This window comes from Monocercomonoides exilis (genome assembly GCF_001643675.1).
Source record: "Monocercomonoides exilis strain PA203 chromosome Unknown scaffold25-1336746, whole genome shotgun sequence".
Lineage (NCBI taxonomy): Eukaryota > Preaxostyla > Oxymonadida > Polymastigidae > Monocercomonoides > Monocercomonoides exilis.
The window spans coordinates 414144-437087 of record NW_027150570.1 but is presented as its reverse complement, the minus strand read 5'-3'; the positions used below and the strand labels follow the sequence as shown (position 1 = coordinate 437087).

Sequence of the window (22944 nt, the reverse complement as noted above, 5' to 3'; positions counted from 1 at the left end):
TTACTGATTGCCTTTTTGTGTCAAGGCACTTCTCGTAATCCCTCAACCAAATAGAACAACCACGGAACTTCGCTCTTCTGTCTTCGCTCAAATTTTCCTCCATTTTCCTCTTCTTCCTCTTCTTCTTCTTATCACTCCTCACAAATCAAACGGCTTTTCCCCACTAACTTCATGGGATTTATCTTTTTCCTAAATTATTATCAAATGATCAACTGATATTTCCATCTGCTCCTCACACTTCATTCACTTCCATCTGAAATTATTCCCAAAGACCCATCTACTGCTTCTTCTTCTGCTCTTAATATCTCCTGTTGGATGCAATCGGCTGACGAAATACTGCATTCTTAAGATTTCACTAATTGCTGCTTGTCTACCTCTGCTTTGGTCTCCTCCTTCACAAACCTCAGCCGACTCAGCCCAAGCGCCTTTACAACCAGCAGCGCCATCGCTTCTTACTGCTTCCTCTGTTTCTCTTTGATTCTTTCCACAAACTCTCTGTGCGCTGCCGGATACCCGCCTTTCTCCTCATTCCCTTCACATTCATCTGCCTCTTCTCGCTCCTCCAGCACCGCCAGCGCAATCGCTGCTGGCGACATTACCTCATCCTTCATCATCATTTCTGATTCCTCCAGCGCCTTCTCCATAATCTCCCCGACTTCACACACTGCAGCCCCTCACACCATCACTTTCTCATCCAACTTCACCACATCACACCTCGACTGTTGCGATCGCCATATTAACAGCGAAGGGTCAAACAGATCGCAGATCGACATGAACGTATTCATACAACCGACACAAAATTCTGCTTTCCCTCTGGCTTCGTTCCCACCGACGCTGCAAGCGACGGAAGCGGGGCGACCAGCGGAACCGAAAGCATCGCTGAAAGCTCCACATCGTATGCACACACAACACCCCCATACAGTACCGCCCGCCGAGCCACAACAAATCATTCGAAGCGTCTGTTGCTCCCTCAGTAACGACTATTGTGATTTTCATACACATAAGCCACCTCTCGATGTAGTCCATCGCTCCAGCCGACTTGTTTGAAACTGCCACCGCGGAGGTATCCGAAGAGTCAATTGCAGGAGCTGATAGTGATGATGAAGATAACAATGGTTAATCAACTCCGACTGCCTTCTTCTTTGCGCTTTTTCACATCCCAAACGGCGAATATAACCTGCATGCTGTTCAAGTTGAAGATGGAGAAGAAGACAAAAGCGCTGAGAGAAAAGACGGCGGCTGTGCTACTCCTGCCACAAGAAGTTTAATGAGACATGTACCATCAAGACAGCCAGAATTTCCACTAGAAGCACTAACAGCATCCACATTTGAATCAGAATGGACGACCAGCCGAAAAAGCCTGCTTTCTTTATTCAATTTGAAAAGATTGAAGCAGAACATCTTTATATAATTCATCTGTATAAACTGAAAGGGAGAAGAAAAAGGCACATATCGAGAAGAAAGAAACTTGAATGATACAAACTATTTGAATCTAAATACAAGAAAAGATTGCATTTTTGAGTTTTGAAAAAATTGTGATATATTTTGAAAAATAATACTTCATTCCATATTTTTCGAGAATTGCATTAATAATTGCTTTATGCCAACTCCTTTTTAAATACTTTTCGAATGCAATGAGTATTGTTTTGATGAATTTTTGATAAACTTTTCCTAACTGATAATTTTTTAATGAAAAATTCTCGAATTAAAGCAAATCAATTTTATTTGGTTTGCAACAAAAGAAAAAAATAAAAACTTAGAGAACATCCATAAATTCATAACGAATATTCGAAATAATGAAATGAAAATGAGGAAATAAAAACATTTATATCATCTGATTCAAATAACTGGAAAGCACTCGCTTACATAAGTGTATAACAAAATAAAGTTTAAAATTTTTATTATTTCAACGAAATTGTATCCTGTTTTTCTTAATAAAGCGAAATAAATAACCATAAATATCATTAATCAAATTTATATGGGAACGGAATGATCAATATTTTTTGATCATTTCTGATCTTATTTTCAGATCAGTTAAACGTTTGCGACTTTTCAAAAAGAATGACCCATATCTGACTTTCCTTAACTTCACTGTCACTGTTTTTTTTTTTCCCCTCACCATAATAATTATATTTTATGTATTTTGAAAACAAATGAGAAATTTTTGAAAAAACTGGAGAAGATATATGAAAGGAATCAAACAGATTGTTGTTTTTTTTAAAGTGCAATGATTTGGAATGGAAGTTTTTTGGGATATCATTGCTGCTGATGTGGATTTGATTAATTGCGATAATTTATAACGTTGCTATTTTAAATACTCGAAAAATATTTACTCATGAATAAGAATTGTTCTATTCATCATCTTCTTCTTCCTCCTCTTCCATTTCACCAGTTCATTTGCTTCCGCCTTCTTCAACATAGCCATCTTCCATTGACACTCAATTTCCATTTCGTACCGCTTCATCACAACATCTCACATTACACTCCACAACTCCATCTTTCATATCACAAGTGCCTTAACTTTCTGTTTCTCCTCCTTTTCTTCCTTTTCTTCTCCTTCCTTTTCTTCTCCTTCATTCTCTCTCTCTTTCTATCTTTCTTTTCTTCTCCCACACAATTCTCATAACTCTCCTCTTCCTCTTCCTCTTCCTCAAATCTTCCTTTCTCTTCATCTCAAACATTTCCTCAGCAAAATCTGAGGAAAATTAACTTTCGTATGCTTTACGATCTTTTTTGAGAAGAATTCTTTTTTATCTTTAACATTTTCTTCAAAACGATAAAGAAAATATAAATTTATATTTTTTTTTGTACAGTTTTCTGTGTGAAAGAAGAAGAAGAAAAATTGGAAGAAATTTCTTTATTCAATTTTTTTCTTTTTCTCCGTTTTCGATTATTTCTTCTTTTATTTCATCATCATCATATTTTTCATCTTCTTCTTCCATTTGTTTCTCTCCTTTTTCATATTTGTACTTTTTTCAAGAAGCATCAATGTGTCGAAGTGCGTTTATGAATAGCCAAAAAGACGTTATGAGAAGAGGTTCATACGCTTTTTCCTGAAATGACTGATCATGCACTGAAACTTCTGCATATTTCCTTTTTTATACAAAGAAGACAAAAAAAGTTTGTTGTTTTTTTCCTTATTTGATTAATTTGATTTATTCGATTTTTTTACGAAAAAGCAATTAGATGGTTCGGTGCGAGTGTTATTTGTTCAAGCATACCTAAGCCTTCGACGTTTGTTGTTCAGCTAATTTGCATTGTAGTCTAAAAAATGACTGTTTATTTCTGTTTTTTCAACCAATCTCCTTCCAATGCAAGAATCAGAACTAACTTTCACATTAATTCCACGCAAGATGCTCACAAAGCTCATAAAGGTTTTGCCTTCATTTACGATCATCGACGAGCGGAATGCATCGTTGTCACAGGTTGGCGTCATATCGCCAGCGCATTGAGTGATTTAAAAGCAGACGATGAAGAAAGAATTTCTTGAGCAAAAAGACTTCATTGAAGCAGAGCTTGCAGAACTGGATCTTTCGCGAAAGAAAAAGAAAGCAGAAGAGTCAAAAGGAGATGAAAGCGGAGCTGAGAACATTGAAGATTCAGAAGATGACAGAAATCCAAAAGGAAAAAGTGACAAGTTTTCATCAAAAAGTTAAGTGAAAAACCAAAAAACTGTGAAAATGAAGACGAGCCAGTTGAAAGAGAAAAGGCCAGAGGAGAAGAAGAAAATATCTTTTCAAAGCGAAAAAACGAAGCAAGTTCTGATTTTGAAGCGAGCATTGGTGCTGATAAATTCAGTTCTGGAAGTATCAGAAGAAGAAGAAATGGGAGAGCAGCAGAAGATAATCGAAACATTCACAAAGGAAAAGATTCAAAAGCAGAAAACAGCAAAAGGCAATGCAAATAAGAGAGCAACTCAAAAGAAGAAGAAGAAAAGCGGGTAGATGAAAAGAACAAATTCACATTTGAAGAGAAAGAAATCGAAGATAAAAGGAAGGATTTCATAAGAGGGAAGCTAAGAAGAGGAAGAGGAAGATAACGAAGGAGAATATGAAAGAAATGAAGAAGAAGATGATGATGACGATGACAATGAAGGTAAAGAAAGCGAAGAAGACGAGGAAGCAACGCTAAGCGAAGAGAACAAGTTCGAAGATCTGTCGAAGTCGAAGTCGAAGTCAAAAATAAAATACGTTCCCTTTCTTGGTTCGTCCTGGCTGGATCAGAGTTTTTGGGAGCTTTGCGACTTCTGCGAATAGCCCAGCACCGCCGAGAAGGAGCAGACAAAAGAGAGGAACCAAGATTTCAGGTTCTCCACACTCTCTCTTTCTCTTTTCCCTTCTGGTCATCAAACTCTTCATGCAGTTGTGACACAGCACCCGCTCTTCTTCGGAAATCGCCTGGTGAATCTAATTGAAGTTGTACAGCTGACACTGAAATTGGAGAATGTGTGTGAAGATGGATGCATCGCTTGAAGAGCAGATCAGAACAAAAGTGAATTACATCAGACTGGCAGAGAATGGAATGGACTATGGTTTGTGAATGAAAGATGTTATTTGAAATTATCTGTTTCTGAAAACTATACTTTAAATGCGTATGTTATGAAGATGATTATTCTTTTTCTACTTGTTTTTATTTTTTTGATTATTCACAAATTTAATTTTTCCCATCATATGATCGGTCTGTCACCATCCTCTCCCGCACCCTTCTTGTTTTCGTGCACAACACCCACAAAATGCTATCTGAAAAGCCTCTTTCGATTCTTCTTGTGAAAGGCAAAGCTTCTTAGATGCAGTTCAAAGACGGAAAAAAGATGAACATTGTCAATTTCTTCCCTTCTTCAAAGGCCAAAAAAACATCTTTTGTTCGCTTTTCATATCCGCACCTGTTTTTAACTTTGTGTTTTCTGGTTGAATTTGAGATGCTTATTCCGATCCCTCTTCCGAGCCCGCCTGTTTTAGACGGCTCTTTTTGCTCTTCGAAAGAAGGGAGATTTGAATTTGAAGCGCCAAAAGCGATGATTCCAGACAATGTGAAGAGGAAAGTGTGTGCAGGGTGGAAGGAATTCAGGCTGTTTGAGGCGAGTTCGGAAAGAGAGAGGGCAGAGATGAAGGAGATGAGGAAGATGGAGAAGAGAGATAGTGATGATGATGAGGATGATGAAAGTGGCGATGATGAAAGCGACGAAAAAGAAGATGAAGATGATAGTGAAGCATTTAGCAGGACAAGCAAATGAAAACTTTTGCGAAAGCAATCGAAAAAAACTTAAACAAAAAGAGTTCTTTTAACTTCATCGTCTTCTTTTCTTCTTCTTCTTCAACTCACATTCGAAACAGCCCAATAAAATCTTCCAATCATTCTTCCTCTTCTCCTTCCCCTCCTCCTCCTCTTCTTCTTCTTCTCCTCCTCCTCTTCTTCTTCTTCTTCTCCTCTTCTTCTTCTTCTTCTCCTCCTCCTCCTCTTCCTCCTCCTCCTCTTCCTCCTCCTCCTCCTCCTCCTCCTCCTCCTCCTCCTCCTCCTCCTCCTCCTCTTCCTCCTCCTCCTCTTCCTCCTCCTCCTCCTCTTCTTCTTCTTCTTCATAATCTTCTTCTTCCACTTCTTCCTCTTCATTACATGAGTTATTTTGTTTTAACCATTCTTCTTCCTTCACTTCTCCTTCTTCTTCTTCCACTTTTCGCCTTCTCTCTTCTTTCAAACAATTTCTTTCGATAAATGTGACGTTTTCCACGTCATCAGACTATTTTATCATTCCAGCAACCTTCTTTTCCACAGTCCTCTTCGGGTTCGCATGTAGCTCCATCTGATCCTTCATCACCATTGCAGTTTCCTAATTTTCATGTCATCTCACACACGCACTCCAATTGAGCGGCATTTCATTCTCTGGATAAAAAGAAATTATCTGAACTTCGTTTCATTCACTTTTTTTGTTTTAAAAATAATATTCCTTCACTAATGTGTTATCACCGTTTCATGTTATAGAAAAAGAATCGCATCATACTGTTTTGTGCAAATGTTAACTTTGAACAAAAGATTTTTTCAACTATTAGTAATAATTATAATCCTCAAATAACCGCTTTATCGTTTTATTGAATTGCCACAACAATCAAATGTTATTTTTGAAATGACGATCAAATTTGTATTAAAAATCAAAACCAAAAAGATAAAAGAGAACTGTTTGAAATACGCTAAACTCCATTTCCATTTATTAATAATTATCAAAAAGCCTTATTTGAGCAATGCAACATTTGTAATAAAATCAAACCAAATAATTGAACTTCAAAATACGAAATCAAAGTAAACATGATTCAAAAATAAAAAAAAAGTGAAATCTTTAAGTGAGAGAAAGTCTCAAAATAAAAAAAAAAATAAGCCAATGTTAAAAAATCATTTATTTTTTGTTATATCTTTCAACTCGACTGATCTTTGTCGTTCGACTGATCTTTGTCGTTCGACTGATCTTTGTCGTTCGACTGATCTCGACAAAGATCTGTCGATAACCCATTATTATTATTATAATTTCAGAAAAAAAAAGAAAATTTTTTGATTATTTATTTCCTTATAAAATTATTAATATTTATAGATCAAAAAATATTGAAAAAGATTTTATTTCGTTTTTTTCTTAAAAATATTAAAATAAAAGAAAAAATTTTTTAATAACCAAAAAATATAAACTCGATAAAATTGTCGGTCGAGTTGTCGAGTTGTTTTAAAAATGTCGGTCTGTCGCAGAGGCCTAAATAAAATTATGAAAACAAAGTGTTTCATTTTTTGAAATATTTTTGCAAGATCATTTTTACATAATTATAATTAGAAAGATTATTATAATTAAATAATAATTTCACAGATGGAACTTTCAGAAATTTACTTAATTTTAGAAAGCAAGAATTATTCTATTGGAGAGGTGGATGAAGATACTTTTTATGATGTTCCTGTGATTATTACTGCAAAAAGAAAATATAAAAAACTATCATTTTTACTTTGTCAAGATATTGATCAATCTGGATTGCCAAAGGAAAGTGAAATAGATGTTAGCGATGATTTTAAGGATGATGGACAAAGTGGGACAACAAAGACATACCAGCTTTTGTTGGACAATCGTCTTTATAAAGAAGATACGGTTTTGCCTCATCCTTTGGATCATGAACTTAGTATTAAAGGTGATCCGTTGACAGTTATGTCCGCTCTTCTTTATATTGGTACTTGCTGTTATTTTCGATGCGTTGGAGGGAAATCAAAAACAGGAGAAAATTCTTTGTTTGTAATTTCTGGTCGAATTTTAAGATTGCCATTATCACCTCTCTCAACGTCATTACCCGCTGTTCAATTATGTTATCAAAAAAAGATTTCAATTGATCGAGGAATTGAAATTCTATTTTTATCATCTTTTAAACTGAGTGAATTTTTGATTGATCAGGTTGAAATTTGGTCAAAAAAACATCATGCTAAAATTCCTGGCGCAGAAGAAAAGAAAGTCTGGAATGCCCTCCAAACTTTAAATGTTTTATTTTTGCTTGGAAATTCAATAGGATTTGATATTCAGTCTCTTTCATCAAAGCCGATTCCGAAGTCTCAAATACTCAAAGGAAAACAATACGCTTCCGCCATAACATCACTTACAGCGTCGCAGCTACTAACAGCTATTTTTGCAGAGCTTTCGAAACATTTCGCGGAACAAGATCCGATCAGCGGAAAGAGGCTATCGTCAGAAGCAATTGCATTCAAGAGAACAAAGAAAGAAAGGCCACACAGATTGAAACGAGCAGAAATAGATTTTTTGACTCAAATTGAACGGATTTTGACTCAATTTACAGAAACGAATGACAACATCGAAAAGAAAGCGGATGGAGCCTACTCCCATTTGGATGGTGAAAGTGCAGAGGAGCTTAAAGAAAAAGAGCAGAAGTTTCCTTTGCTCCCTCCAAAAATAGCGAAAGCCAGAAAACTCATTGAAAAAAGGCTTCTGCAGCTGGAAAAGGAACATCTGCTTCTTTTGAGGGACATCCGCAACTCGGGTGAAAAAGATGCAGAATGCAGCGACGACGACGAGGAAATAGAAAGCGAAGAAAAAGAAACAAATGCAATTCTTTCAAACACAGCAACGACAGCTTCCTCTTCAACATGCTCATCATCATCATCATCATCATCATCTTCTTCTTCTTCTTCTCCATCAACTTCATCAACTTTATCATCGCCATCTTCTCAGTCAGATTCCTCTCTTTTGGCTGAAATGGCTGCATTCGAGTCGCAATTTCGCCGTTTTCCTCGTTTTTCCTTCTTCTACAAGAAGAAATTCCCTCAAATCCGGTGGATGCTCCGCTTCATTGCAGAGACAGCTGCAGAAGCCACAACTGACACCCTCTGTTCTGTTCAGCCAAAGATGCTGAGAACAGTCGAAAGAGCTTCTTCACAGCAAGTTAATAACCACGGCCCAGAATCAGATTCAATTAATAATAATAATAATAATAATAATACCACTGCTGATGATGGTGATAGTGATGGATCAACAGCAAAAATTGAAATGGATGCTTCTCCTTTGGTCAAATCCAAAATGAAGGACATGTTGGTAGACAGAAACATTGCAGAGAGAACAGAAAAAAGCGAAAAGATAAAAATCTTCAAGCTTTCTAAGCAAATGAAGCAAAATACACCAAGTTTTCGATGCTTTCCTGCACTTTCATCAGCATCATCATCATCAATTGATCTTCAGTCCTCATCATCATCAGCAATTTTCAAAGGAAATTCAAGTATTTTTTCGCCTTCTTTCCATTTTGTCGATGTTGGCGGAGGAAACGGGCTGCTTGTAGCTGCATTGGCACTTCTGTTTCCTCATTCGACGTTCACTGTGATTGACATCAGCACCAGCAGCATGCAAAAAGGGTGGAATTGCATAGAAAGACTGCAAGAGACCAGAAGAAAGAGGAAAGAGGAGAAAGTCTGTAAGGAGAAAAAGAATGAAGAAGAGAATGAATTAATAGAAAGGTCAGAAATTGAGAAGGAAACTGGAGAAGAGCAAGAAAAATCGAAATCGGAAGGAAAAGACAAATCATCGACAGTAGCAGAAGAAGAAAAGGAAGAAAAGGAAGAAAAAGAGGGAAAAGGAGAAGAAGAAGATGCTGATGATTTGCATTTGACTGAGCGCATTCGTTTTATTCGCTGCAACGTTAAAGATATTCTGAAAGTGATGCATTTTTACCAGAAAAATGGCATATTTTCGAAGAATCCTTCTTCACTGCCGAAAACACTGGAGCAAATGGAAGAGCAAATAGAAGCACAAATTTTGTATCCTCCGCCACAAGAAAGAGAAGATACCGTTCATTCAGCGAATTCTCCTTCAGAGCAATCAACATCATCTCCAAGTGATTTGATGAGCATCAAAACACTCTTCACGTTCCCATTGCAATTGAAGCAGAACTCATTGGATTCTTCTTCTATTGCCCTTTTCAATGAAAAACAGAAGGAGAAGGAGAAGGAGAAGCAGCAACAGCTGAATGAAAATTCTGTTCTTCCTCTCTTCTTCATTGGGCTGCACTGCTGTGGCGGTCTGACTGATGCTGCGCTTTTCCTCTCTTCTCTTTTTTCTGCTCCATTTGTGTTGTGCCCGTGCTGCTATGGAAAGATGGAGTGGATGGCATTGAGAGAGTGGGAGGATGACAAAAGTGCTGGTGGTGGTGATGGTGGAGGAGGAGGAGGTGATGAGAGAAGAAAAGAAGTGGGAGAAAAGACAAAGGGAGAGAATGAAGAAGAAGAAGAAGAAAAAGGAGAAGGCAAAGATCAATTAGAAAAAAGTTTGTCATCTTATTCATCAACAGTTTCTTCTTCTTCTTCTTCTTCTTCTTCTTCCTCTTCCTCTTCCTCTTCCTCTTCTTCTTCCTCTTCTTCTTCTTCCATAATCACATTCACCTCCCCTCAATTTTGGGGTTTCCATCTGATTCCCTCTCTGAATGAGATGCAATTGGTGCATCCTCTTTCACCCACCCTGACAACACGGTCACTTCTGTGCAGACTGGCTGAGCTGAAGACGAAGTGGAACCCGACTCATTTGAGAGACATTGGCGAGAGGGCGAGCTTTGCCATCAACACAGTGCGGCTGCTTCCTCTTTTGGAGGAGGGAGAAATAATTGATTATGTTGGGAGAGGAAATGGAGAGAGAAAGAAGACAAATGTGCTGAAGATGGGAAAGGAAAACAGAAATGGATGTTTTGATGAAAGAGCTGAAAGAGATAAGGAAAATGAGAACGAAGAAATGGAGATGGGTGGAGAAGGAGAAGGAAGAGAAAGAAAAAGAGGAGAAGAAGAAGGAGGAGAAGGAGAAGAAGCATTCGGAAAGCAAAAATGGCATCTTTCTCTGAGATACTACCCAACGTATCTTTCTGAGAAAAATCTTGTGGTTTGTGGATGGAGAAGCAGTTCATTTCCCATAAATGGATTTCTGAGAAAGCCTGCTTGAAACAAAAAGCAAAGTGCAATGTCCATGAAAATCAACTGATTTCTCACAAAATTAAAAGATTCGGCAAATTTTTTTGCGTAATTTAACATTTTTACAATTTAAACTTCTCTTTTGTCAAATTTGAGGTTGCTCCATTTTCGAAAGTCGTTTTTTTGTAATAACTATTAACTTAATATTTTTGTTTATTGCACGCATTAAAGACGATCAGTTGAATTCTTTTTACCAAAGTTTATGTGTTAAATGGATCTTTCCCATTCCCTTGTTTATTGATTTTAATAAACAAGGGCAAAAGCAATGGCACAATCTTGTGGCTTCGACAATTCGAAATATTTGCAATTGCAATCTTCTCGGATTCATGAAAGAGTTGAGAAATTCTCGAAATTGTACCTTGAATTCGGAGGAAAACTATTTGATGATTGCCATGCGGCTAGAGTGTTACCTGGATTCGATCTTAATGAAAAGGTTAAACTTTTAGAGGAACTAAAAGATGATGCAGAAATTATATTTTGTATCAGCGCGAATTCTATTGAAAAAAACAAAATTCGAAGCGATCTTGGTATTACATATGATCTTGAAGTCCTAAGATTGATTGATAATCTAAGGAAGAGAGATCTACTGATTGGAGCTGTAGTCATTACAATGTTTAGCGGGCAAGCAGGTGCACTTCGATTCAAACAACAGCTGGAAGCTCGTGGAATAAAAGTTGCAATTCATTACCCTATAAAAGGATATCCGAGTGACGTTGAAGCAATTATTTCAGAGGAAGGATACGGATCAAACCCGTTTGTTGAGACAACACGAAACCTTGTTGTTGTGACGGCTCCTGGCCCTGGATGTGGAAAACTTGCGACTTGTTTGTCGCAGCTGTATCACGAATCTAAGCGAGGAGTTAAAGCGGGATATTCAAAATTTGAAACATTTCCAGTATGGAATTTACCAATCGATCACCCTGTTAACCTTGCATATGAAGCTGCAACAGTTGATCTGAAGGATAAAAACCTAATCGATCCTTTTCATTTGAAAAAGTATGGAGTTGAAACTGTCAATTATAATAGGGATATTGAAGTATTTCCTGTTGTCGATGCCATTCTAAAGAAGATTTTGGGATACGAAGTGTTTGCTTCGCCTACTGACATGGGAGTTAACATGGTAGGAAAATGCATTGTTGATCCAAAAGTTGTTGAAGTTGCTTGTAAGCGGGAAATAATCAGACGTTATTTAGACGAACGCGTGAAAGTCGTTGAAGGAATTTCTTCAGAGGACAATGTGAAAGAGCTTGAGAAGCTTTTGGAACGGGGAGGGATACAATTGAAAGAAAGAGTGTGCATCGAGAAGGCTTGCACAACCTTTAAAGAGTCGGATCGAATGACAATGTGCTTGGAAAGTCCAGACGGGACATGCATCACAGGGAAGTCAAGCAAGTTGATGGTTGCGTGTGGAAGTGCGATTCTTAATGCCGTTAAGAGTCTTGCAGGAATTCCAGATAAGATTGATATTATATCTCCATCTGTATTGGAGCCATTGCTGAGACTAAAGACCGATATGTTGAAAATGGAATATCCACAACTTCATCTGGAAGAGGTACTTCATGCGCTTGCAATCTCTGCTGCTACAAACCCTTCGGCCAAAGCAGCAGTAGATTGCTTGCCACTTATTAGAGGATGGGATGCTCATTGCTCTCACATAATTTCACGAAACGACAAAGCTACATTGTTCAAGCTTGGAGTTACAATTACAAGCGAAGCAGTATTTTCTTCAAAGGATTTGTATTCAGAATAAAAGTTACTTGTCCTTTTTTAATAAAATCTAATAATTTTCATTGAAATGAAAATCGAAATGAGTATTTATTTATTCAAACTGTAATTTTATGCTTTGATTTACAAGTTTTTGTTTTTTCTTTGAAAATCCTTTCCAGTAAAGCTCAGTTATAATCACAATCCATTTTGAACGATTTTATGTGATTGTTACAGAACTTGATTATAACCTATTCTTCTTTTCAAAGAAAATATTTTAATAATTAATTTTTTGGAAATAAAAAGAAAATTTTCAAAATTTTTCAAAATTACACTTTTTGAATCAATTTTTTCGGTAAATGAAGAAAATAGGGGTATAGGAATAACTTCATTATTTCATAATAGATGAAATGTGAAATGTACAAAAAATTTCGAAACAAATGAACAACGTTATTAATTGTGAAAAAAACGAATGAAAAATTAAATACTTTATTTCACGTTACACAAAATATAAATGAAAGATGCAATTTAACAAAAAAATGTTGAAATAATTTTACAAAGTTGGTTTATTCAAGAAAGTTAAAAATCAATAGAAAAGAATTAAAAAAAGATAAAAGAGAAGAAAAGGCATGCAGAACTTGTCATGTAATAATTGTCATTTTTATAAATCCAAAGAAAAACTTTCAACACACGGTCATTAAAGTTTTAAGTTAAAAAGATTGAAATAAAAAATTTATTATGGGTCAGATCACAAATATTTATTCTAGCTATTTTATGTTGATATCTCAAAAAACTGCTCCACTAAAAAGTATTGTTTTTTTATGTTATTTATTAACACTTATTATCATGAATGAATTCGTGAAATTGAAGGAGGTATTTTGTTTCACTTCTGCCAACTGGACTTGTTGGAAGTCGTGAAATCAAATAAATAAAATATAAATAATAACTCAAAAACATAATGTTATTTTAAAATTTTCAGAATTTTCTCAAAGAAACTAGGTTATCAAAAAATCATTCACAATTCTTTTTCTATTCATAAATAAACATGTATAGTTAGTGTTAATAATGGTGGACACTTTCAATAACCGTGGACATTGAATTTTATTGTGGGTTTGACCTTTTTTTTGTTTTTTCGCGATATCAAAGAATCTGAATTATAACAATGAAAAAAGTTATTTTCTTCCGTTTTATGTTCAAAATTTGAAATTTGAAATATGTTCAAAAATACAAATATAATGGGAATAACAAATAGGAATAAAAGGTTTGATCAGAGATGATGGACGATGATCGAAAATGATTTATGAATTTGAACTTCTGAGTTTTCAAAAGGAATTTTTGAAAAGCCGAAGATTATGAATTACAGAAAATTGGATGGTTGGATTGCTGAAAACGCGGAGATGCTTTCGAAAGCGTAAAGGAAAAAACGAATCAAAATCGTTTCTGATATGAACTTATTATTCACGAGAAATAGAGAAGATCAATCTAAATCAAAGCATGTTTAAACGAAACAAAAGAAAAAGAGAAAATACAAATTGAAAAAAGATGAAATGAAGAGAATGTGAAAGACAAAAAGTGAAAGAAGAAAATTCAAATACAACGAACAAAGAGGATATATTTACCATTTCGATGACACTGACTTACAAAGGAAAAAAAGAAAGGCTTTCGAATTAACAAGCGGAAATAATTACAGACATAATAGCCAATGCCAATTTCAGACCAACTATTTCACCACAATATTTGCAAACCAAACAGAAACAGAGACAGATGACAACGATTGTGAACCTTGCGATGACAACGATATGAACATCAATTTGGAATTGATAGGCAATGATGAGACAGAAAATTGTGAAGGTGATGATGATCTTGATCAGAAGGATAATGAAAAAAGTTATTCTGAGCCCAGTGATGAATTCAAATGCACCGTATATCACACAAGAAGCATTCGAATTCAAAAATACTCCAATATCTATAAAAATGACCTTGAATCATCGAGGATGACATTTGATAAATAAAAGTTGTGCAAGAAGACTACAATAATAATATATCATCTTCACAATATATCAGTGATTACCAACAAATAAAATCAATAAGCATTGAAGCTATGTTCATTGACAGAAATCAATATCATCCAGAGTTCACAAACCAGTTATTTGAAGAAATGAATGTTAGTGTGCTCTTCACAGTATTGTTTATTTATGATATGAAATTTACACTTTTTCCTTCAAGAGTTTCTTCTCCTTTTCTCAATTTTCCCATATAAATATTTTATATGTATTGTCACAGATGCTTCTGACAGTTCAATAAAGTGCAAATGGAAGTCCAAAAAACAAGATAAGAAACGACTGAAAATGAAAACATTTCACACGGATCAATGCAGGAAATGTCAAGAACAAGTTTAGAAAACGTGAATTGAAGAAAATATGTTGTTGCATTGAATGTTTGTCAAGATCACAAAATATATTCAGTGAATGAAATTTCAACTTTTAAAGATATTTGTTTTTCATATAATTTTATACGAATGACATTAGACAAAATTTGTGACTATTACTGAATGATAGAACAATACAGATGATGAAAAAAATGTTGAAATAAGTATGTCAGTAACTTGTCGAAGAAGAAAATTCTTGTGTTGTTATTTGAAGAATAAACTGATGAAATAAACGATAACACAAAAGAACATTATGAAAAAGAAAAAGCATGCTCAATTGACACGAAAGAACAGCTTTTCACTGAAGATGAAAAAAAAATAATAAGAGAAGTCTATGTTGCCATGCAAAAAGACCCGAAGATCAAGGTGAAATGATTATTAATGGAAAAAATAGGAATTTGGAGCTCCGGAATATGAAGATTGGAGACTTCAGATGGAAAAATAACTTCTTAAGATAAATAAAAAATTGTATGAAATGAGCAGAAGAAAACTGGAAGATAAAAAGATAGAGGTTAAAAAGGAATAGGGAGTAGATAGAGAAGTGATAATAATGATGGCACCTGCTTTAGATTGAATTATCAATTGGAAGAACTTGAAGAAATGAAAAAAAAAAAGAATTTTGTCATTTGTTCGATATGAAAAGCGATTTCAAAAAGAATGGCAAAGTTGCAGGAAAAGAAGAAGCAGATTGCAAACTTGAAATAAAAGGAGATTGGATTTAAAATAACAAAGATGAAGTTGAGAATGATGAAATCTCATTGATAGAATCTTCAATCTTCTTTTAATAATTGCTTTCATAATAATCACTCAACTTTTCTTTTTCTTTTTCTTCCCCATTCCCCTTCTCTTCCACTTCCTCCATCTTCTTCTTCTTCTTCTCTTAATGGATTCACTGTTGTTGCTGCTGGTGCTTGTATTCGACTCAAAGACAGTTCCAATGCTGCTGAAATGGAAGAAGAAGACGAAGAAGAAGAAGAAGATAATTCGAAGATACTAAACATTGAGAATAGGAGGAGACATTTATTTGAAAAACGATGATTTAATGAAAGAAAAAGAATTGAAAGAAGAAAAAAGAGGAAATTAGAAAATGAGAAAATGAAGAAATAAGAAATAAGAAATAAGAAATAAGAAATAAGAAATAAGAAATAAGAAATAAGAAATAAGAAGATAGAAGAAGATAGAAGAAGAGAAAGAAGAAGAAGCAGAAGAGGACGAGGAAGAAGCAGAAGAAGAATCATCAAAAATAGAAGCACCAAGGCCCCCACCCACACACACACCAGTGTGAAGTAGCGAGTTTGTCGATTCAGAGCTCCACAGACGAGTCAAAGTTCCATTCCCAGTTGTAGTTCCAGTAGCAGATGCATTTGCAGTGGCGGCTGTGCCTGTGCCTTCTGGAATAACCCGACATCAACATCAATGCCAGTGCTAATGCCAGGCGGAGGAGAGAAAGAGAGAGGGATGTCATTAACTGTGCACAAGCAGGAGCGGTTCAGGCTAATGTTCGCGCTCAGATAATAGCAATTCTCTGAAGTTAACTCTCGACTTCTTTCTCTTTCTTTCTCTTTTTCTCCTTCTTTGGCTAATTCCTTATTCACTTTTTCGAACTTTTCAGGAACAGCATCTGTTTGAACATTATCTGCAAGAGAATCTGCAATAGTAGCTGTGTACGAACTGTCAGTTAATGCTCCCTGTGTCTGCCTCGCTTCTCCACTCAGCCCTATCAGCCCAGCAATACCTGCAAGCGACGGGTAGAAAAAAGAGGCATCTGAATGCACCGAATCCAGAGAAGATGCCAGTATGTTTGGGGAAGATGAGGACAACGGATGAGGCAGAGAAGCGCTCAGAGAAAGAGACAGGGAGGAAGGTGCGATGGGGTCAGAAGAGCTGTGCGGAGGCTGCAGATGCTGCGTTGCTCTGTTGTATGATGCCAAAGGGGATGAAGAGATCGGAGGTTTTTTAAACGGCTCAGAGAAGACGAGGAAAGGTGGGTTTGGCTTTTTGTCCATAGCGTCCTACAAAGAGATCAGATCAGTCTCAGTGAATGTGCTGTGGCGTGCAGCAGCCCTCCTCCCCTGCTTCCCCGAGTCAAACAAGGAGGCAGAGAAAGAGCGGGGCTTCGGGAGCGACAGGGAAGGGAACGGGCGGATGAGGTTGGAAGGGCCGACGGCTGAGGATTTAGCAGAGAAAGCGCCATTGCTGCTGCTGCTGCTGATGTGGGTGAAGGCGCTGAGTGAAAAGCAGCGGGGAGAGGAGAAGGAGAAGTGGTCGAAGGGGTCAGGAAGCGCGTCTTCTTCGGAGAAGTTGTTCTGGGAGCAGTCTAGGGTGGAGGAAGAATAAGGGAGCATGGGGGAGAGAGGTGCGTTATTATAATTGTTTTTATTCTCGAAATTATTATTATTTTTATTATTATTATTGATACCAATGATGCTTTCATTGAGTTAATTGCTGTTGTCCTTGGTGAGTGAGAACAGATCATCAGCTGCCTCTTCCCCAACAGAATATGTCACTGACTGATGCTTATTCAAATACTCTCTATCTTCCTACTCCTCTTCTTCTTCATTCAACGAGCGATTTGTTACAGATCCTCCAATGCTTATCTCTGAAGCAATAACTGTTGATATACCAACTCCATTTCATATGCTATTGTCTATATTATTGTCTATTCCATCTCCTGTGCCTGTGATTGTGCCTATTCCAAATAGAGACATAGAAAGCGAGCGAGAGCAGGGCTTCGAGCCGTTCATGACGGAGTGGCAGGAGGAGTGGAAGGAGCAGCGCGAGGCGTGGCGGGAGGAAGACAAAGAGAACATATCGTCTTCGTCTATGGTCGGGGCGAGGTGATGATGGGATTTCTGGGTGAGTTTGTGCCATTATCATTATCATTATCATTATTGTTATCATTGATTTCATTGTTATCATCATCGTTATTGTTGTTTGTCTGGCTGAAACAGCACGCACCGCTGCGCCTGAAAAGGAGGAGAAAGATGAAGAGAAAGAAAATGAAGAAAAAGAGGAAAACGATGAAAATGATGAAGAAGAGGACGACGACGAAGAAGAAGATAACCCCACAGCAGTATGTCTTCTGGAGAATGTGTCTGAGGCTAGGCGATGAGATAGAACATCAATAGACATTCCACGAGGTGCTTCAAGTGCTGTCTTGATGTCTGTCTGAAATGAGTTCTTCCGGTCAATTCAACAGAAAATGGTATCTTCTTCTTCTTCTTCTTCTTCTTCTTCTTCTTCTTCTTCTTCTTCTTCTTCTGTTAGCAATAAGCATTTCTCTCGCCCTCTCTTCTTCAAATATTTCATTCCCCATTCGCCTCAATTATCTGTTCATGATAGAGAGTGATGTGCGTCTCTTGCTGCGTGCGCTGATTGAAGGAGCGCATTCTCCTTCGCATTCGATAGATGATTGGATGAGCATTGCCAATGGAATAGGAGAGGTATTTGAATTGGTGGCAAGAACTGTGGATGTGAAGGTGGAAGGAGATGAAGAGAAGGAGAAAGAGAAAGAGAAAGAAAGAGAGAAGGAGAAAGAGAAAGAGAAAGAAAGAGAGAAGGAGAAAGAAAGAGAGAGAGAAAAGGAGAAAGAGAAGAAAATGATGATGAAGACAAAGAATGAAACAAAAGATGAAAAAGAAAATGAAAAAGAAGAGGAAACAAATGAAAGCGACAAACCAAAGAAATCCATTAAAAGAGAAGAGATAAATGGAGACAGAAGGATGATGAATATTTTGAAGAAGAATAAGAATAAGAAGAATAAGAAGAAGATGTCTAAGTTAGAAGAATCTTTTTGTTCATTGCTATTAAACAAGGCAAAAGTTATGTCTGTTTCCACAATTGGAGATTTTCTGGAGTTGCTTGCGAAGATTTCAGCTAAAAATGCATCTTCCTCTTCATTCTTCTCTAATTTTTTCTCTTTCATCTTCCACTTCTTCTCTTTCTTCTTCTTCTGTTGCTACCTCTTTCTCTGCAAGTGCATCATCGTCTGAGAACAAGCAGCGTGTCTCGTCTGCTGCTGTTGTGCTGAGAGACTGGCGGTGGAGCACACTCACATCGAATGCACTCACAAAAGCTAGACTGGATGTGGCTGAGATAGGCGACTCGAAATGCCAAATTGCAATTTTGCTGCGTTTGCTGGCTGACTGCGGAGCGTCTGCGATGAAGATTCCGCAAGTGTATGAGAACATTCTGAGCATCATCTGCAGCGGAGGCAGCGACCAGTCACATCAACAGCAACAACAACAACAGCAGCAGCAGCAGAGAACTCAGCCGATTGTTGTGGATTTGCCGCTGAACTGGCCGATCTTCAGCTGCAGTGCCCACTTCACAGCAGCTGCGGTGTCTGCCACGAAAGAAATGCGTGTGAATGTGATGATTGCAAGCCACGTGTCCATTCCGCTGGAATTTGAGACTGTGACACTTTTGTTCAACCACCCCGCACTTAACACAACACTCACAAATGAGCAGCTGGCTGAGCATTCTGTTTTGTACCAGGCACTTGCAGCGAGAGAAAAGCAAAAGGAAAAGAAGACAGAGGACGTTGAGTGTGAAGGTGAAGGCAGCAAAGGAAATGAAACTGGAAATGAAGATTCTCATCACAGTGAATCAGAGAATTCAAAAAATAATTCATCTTCATCAAATGATTCAGCTGTTCAGTCTTCACATTCCTCGTCTTCTAAATTTGCACTTCGAGATGCTTAAAAAGCACTCACAGAACAATCTCTTTGGGCACAATTCAATCAGAACTGGACTTCTCTTATGGACTCTTATCAACTGGGATCGCCTCATAAATCATCATCTTCATCATCAGAAACAACAGCTTCTTCGAAATCTTCTTCAAATGCATCAAAAACTTCTTCTTCCAAGTCTTCTTCTGAGAGTGCTTCATTTTCGCCTTCGCCTTCATTCATTATTTCTCTGGCTGATTCTCTTCTTCCACCTCCAGATGTGCCTGCTCCTCCACCCCTCACTTTTGAAAAGGAGTATCCTTTGGACTTTTCTCTCTCCTTCACTCCGCCTCCATCGATGACACACTCCTCCATCTCTCTTACAGACATCCTCCTTTCTTTCCCCCGTCGCAATCCAAACGATCTGCCTGTTTCTTTTTCTCTTCGGCAGTTTCTTGCTGTGTCGCTTGACGATGACGAAGAGAGTGTGTTTGCATCGCTTCCTAGTGTTGATGATGAAAGTGATGACAACACCAACAGAAATGAAAAAAATCATAAGGGAATGTCATGTAATTCTATATCTTTGCTTGTTGAGAATCTTCTGCATCCACGTTGTCTTCTCCGCTGGGCAAGGCGTATTCAGCAGTTCCCTCCACACAGCCGACCATCGCTGTTTGTGCTGCAGCCACCGGAGCCTGTGATGCTGAGTGCAGTTCATTCGACGCCTGCTGTTGTGAATGAAGTGTGAGCAGTGTGTGTGCTAGTGAAGAGCAGAGGAGAAGGCGCAGAGAATGTGAGGCTGTGGATCAAATGGGATGGAGATGAGGAGAAGACAGAGAAAGAGGAGAAAGAAGGAGAAAATGAACAATAAGTTAAATTACATCTTTTGTTGAATTTGTCAGTCGAATAAACATATGAATTTCTGCGATGACGACCAAAATCAAAACAGAACCTCTTTCATATGAAGGTGAATAAACAAATGAAGATGATGAAAAAGATGAGTGAGTAAAAAGAGAAGGAATGAGAAGGAAATGAGAGAAATACAAAAGATAAATGAAAAAGAGTGGAAAATTGACACTAAAGAACAACAATTTAATAAAGAACGAAGAAACTAGTGACTTTTCTTTTTCGAAACAACAATGAAATAATTTTCATAAAAAGCAATTATTAATTTGAACTGATAATTTTTTTGTATTTTTTTTATTTGAAAACTCATGTTTCAAATGTTTGTTTTTTGTTTGGTTTTGATTTGTTTATAATTTCTTTGATTGTCTTTTTTTATTGTTTGATAATGAAAATTATGTTTTTTTCATGAAAAATTTTCTTTATCTCACAACCTGAAAGAAGAAATTATTTGGAAGTTGTTATGCACTTTCTTTTTTTTATGGAATCTTTTGCAGTAACATTTCTCATTCTGTTCAGCCGTCTTTTTGAGTTTGAAATTTTATAACTTTTGTTTATAGAAAATTTATCAGTATAATCATAGTTCAATATAGAAACATTTTTTCAAATTGTTGTTTTATTTTTTCTTTGAAGTTTAAGTTATTTCCTTTTTGTTTGAATTAAATATGTTCTTGATATTTTCATCTTTTTTCAGAAATATTTTGTCATAATTATTATTTATTATTCAAACAAATATAACATTTTGTTATGTGCAACTTCCAAATCCGAAGAAGCGGAATTGTTTTCCACAAAATAACTATTTCATCAATGTTATTTCACCGAAATCTAAAGTTCGTTTAGTTAAATCAACTTGAATGCATCACGCATTCGAATTCAAAAAATAATTTTCAAATAGTAAAAAATTTCTTTAAAAACTTTCAAAATTTTTGATCAAATTGTCCCACAATAAAAATCATTGTCCACAGTTATTGAAAGTGTCCACAATTATTAACACTGACTATATTTTTGATTTTTTGCTCATTATACCACAATTATTTTTATAAAAGATCTTTCTTCGAACAAAGTTACGAAATGAAAAATTATGACCCATATCGTGTAAGTCATTTTGTCATAGTTTCAATTATCTTTTATCATATCACAGAGGAATATTTGGGATATTATTTTCTTTTCATGGGATGGATCTTTTTTGATCACATTAATTTCTCTCAATTAAGATCGAAAATTGAATTTTGGTGTGTGGACAGATAGCGACCGGTAAAAAATTAGTGTTTTTCGTTTATTTTTTCCATGGATAAGAAACACAGACAAATGCAGAACATGATTATTCTTTGTTTTTTTGAAAATGAAGTGCAGAAAAGTTAGAATGAATTTAAAATTTAATAAAAAATTATTATTATCAAGATCTGTAATTTTTGATGAAAATTCTACATATTCAGATGCAGATTCACCATCGCCAGCTCCATATATGTCACTTTCAGTTGATGAAGCAAGATCATCAACTAATGGAGTAAATGATTCGTCTTCACTTTCTGATTCATTTGAATCACCATCATCGTTTTCTTCTTCTTTTGGTACAGCAAATATTATATTTTTTTCACATAATCAACAGAAGAGTATTTTCGTGAGGAATGGAACACGTAACTTTCAATGAAGTCATCCATAAACTTATTGTTAACACCTGTTTTCGGTAAAAATTGGCTAAATCTGGACCATAATCCTCAATTCCGTTCGTGCAGACACCAGAAAGTGGATTTTTGAAATTGAATTTATGGCAAACTGATAAATGTAAATAATCGTATTCCGACAGTCAATTATAAGCACGCCATTCGTCATTACAAATCATTGTCTTGGGTTTTATATTGGCAAGGATGATGTTGAGATATGTTTTTTTTTCAATTTTTTACCCAAACAATAAATAATCTTCTTCTGCATTTTTGATGTTTTCTTTCATTCCTTCGAAAAGCTGTATTTCTGATTCTTCATTTTTATGGAATTTTCTCCTTCTTTGAATAGCCTCAAGAATTACACCAATTTCACCGTCAACTTAAATTGGCTGATAATTCAAAAATGTGGTTTTCGAAGAAATTGCTCTTCATTGATAATATCAAAAACTGACGGTTATTTGGTTGATATCGAGATGAAAACTCGTTCGAGTGATATTTAATTTCAAACAAAAATGCAAAACAATTCTGAGAAGTATGTTCAATGGTATTTTCGTGTTAAAGAATGAAGTATTTTCAAATATTCTGATCGATTTATCGCATTTTGCACATCTGTATTGTTTTCTTGTTTCTGATATTGAATAAATGTTCATTTTGTGAAAACATTTTGGGTAATTTTTATTAACTATGTTCAAGGCATTAATGATTTGTCAAAGAAATGAACATTAGACACAAGAAAATTTGTCATTCAAATCTGCATTATTCTTTATTGGATCGTTGACACTTGTTGACACTGAATAGAAATCAAGCAATTAATCATTTTTTCTATTTTTTAATATATATTTAATTATCAAATATTTAATTGACAACAATTTGCGCACAGATTTTTTATTTTGTTAACGGGATAATCGAGTTTTTATCGCCTTTTATCGGAAGTATATCATATATAAAATATTTAAAATACTTATCAAACGAAATTATCATATCCAATAAGTTACAAATAAATTATTTCTTTTTTCAAAATAACAAAAAAATACAGGTCGCTATGTCAGTTTCTTTCCTAATTATTTTTCCAAAAACAAAACTCTTATTAGATAATAAAGCA

At 36.0% G+C, this 22944-nt stretch overlaps 7 protein-coding genes across 7 annotated transcripts; 6 read left to right on the top strand and 1 right to left on the bottom strand.

The window, feature by feature from the left end:
* Positions 1-4918: 4918 nt before the first annotated feature.
* On the top strand, positions 4919-5233 carry MONOS_7354 (uncharacterized protein; the record flags this gene model as incomplete). The annotated part of the gene is made up of 1 exon (XM_067877671.1): positions 4919-5233. One exon carries the CDS (start codon positions 4919-4921, stop codon positions 5231-5233), a length of 315 nt encoding a protein of 104 aa, XP_067726553.1.
* Positions 5234-6841: 1608 nt separating this feature from the next.
* MONOS_7353 (uncharacterized protein) lies at positions 6842-10444 on the top strand (the record flags this gene model as incomplete). The annotated part of the gene is made up of 1 exon (XM_067877670.1): positions 6842-10444. One exon carries the CDS (start codon positions 6842-6844, stop codon positions 10442-10444), a length of 3603 nt encoding a protein of 1200 aa, XP_067726552.1.
* A 256-nt stretch (positions 10445-10700) lies between these two features.
* MONOS_7352 (putative ATP-dependent Zn protease) lies at positions 10701-12509 on the top strand. Its single transcript, XM_067877669.1, has one exon. It carries the CDS (start codon positions 10739-10741, stop codon positions 12221-12223), a length of 1485 nt encoding a protein of 494 aa, XP_067726551.1. The 5' UTR covers positions 10701-10738; the 3' UTR covers positions 12224-12509.
* A 3418-nt stretch (positions 12510-15927) lies between these two features.
* On the bottom strand, positions 15928-16611 carry MONOS_7351 (uncharacterized protein; the record flags this gene model as incomplete). The annotated part of the gene is made up of 1 exon (XM_067877668.1): positions 15928-16611. The coding sequence occupies one exon, from the start codon at positions 16609-16611 to the stop codon at positions 15928-15930; it is 684 nt and encodes a 227-aa protein (XP_067726550.1).
* Positions 16612-16750: 139 nt separating this feature from the next.
* MONOS_7350 (uncharacterized protein) lies at positions 16751-17575 on the top strand (the record flags this gene model as incomplete). Its single annotated transcript, XM_067877667.1, has 3 exons — positions 16751-16927; positions 17308-17465; positions 17557-17575. 3 exons carry the CDS (start codon positions 16751-16753, stop codon positions 17573-17575), a joined length of 354 nt encoding a protein of 117 aa, XP_067726549.1.
* Positions 17576-17940: 365 nt separating this feature from the next.
* Positions 17941-19309, top strand: MONOS_7349 (uncharacterized protein; the record flags this gene model as incomplete). The annotated part of the gene is made up of 2 exons (XM_067877665.1): positions 17941-18383; positions 18583-19309. The coding sequence occupies 2 exons, from the start codon at positions 17941-17943 to the stop codon at positions 19307-19309; spliced, it is 1170 nt and encodes a 389-aa protein (XP_067726548.1).
* A 57-nt stretch (positions 19310-19366) lies between these two features.
* On the top strand, positions 19367-20023 carry MONOS_7348 (uncharacterized protein; the record flags this gene model as incomplete). Its single annotated transcript, XM_067877664.1, has 1 exon — positions 19367-20023. One exon carries the CDS (start codon positions 19367-19369, stop codon positions 20021-20023), a length of 657 nt encoding a protein of 218 aa, XP_067726547.1.
* Between the last annotated feature and the right edge of the window lie 2921 nt (positions 20024-22944).

What these genes read in the sequence shown, in the direction of transcription:
- MONOS_7352 (XM_067877669.1), top strand. Translation starts at nt 10,739, where the DNA reads ATGGCACAATCTTGTGGCTTCGACAATTCGAAATATTTGCAATTGCAA.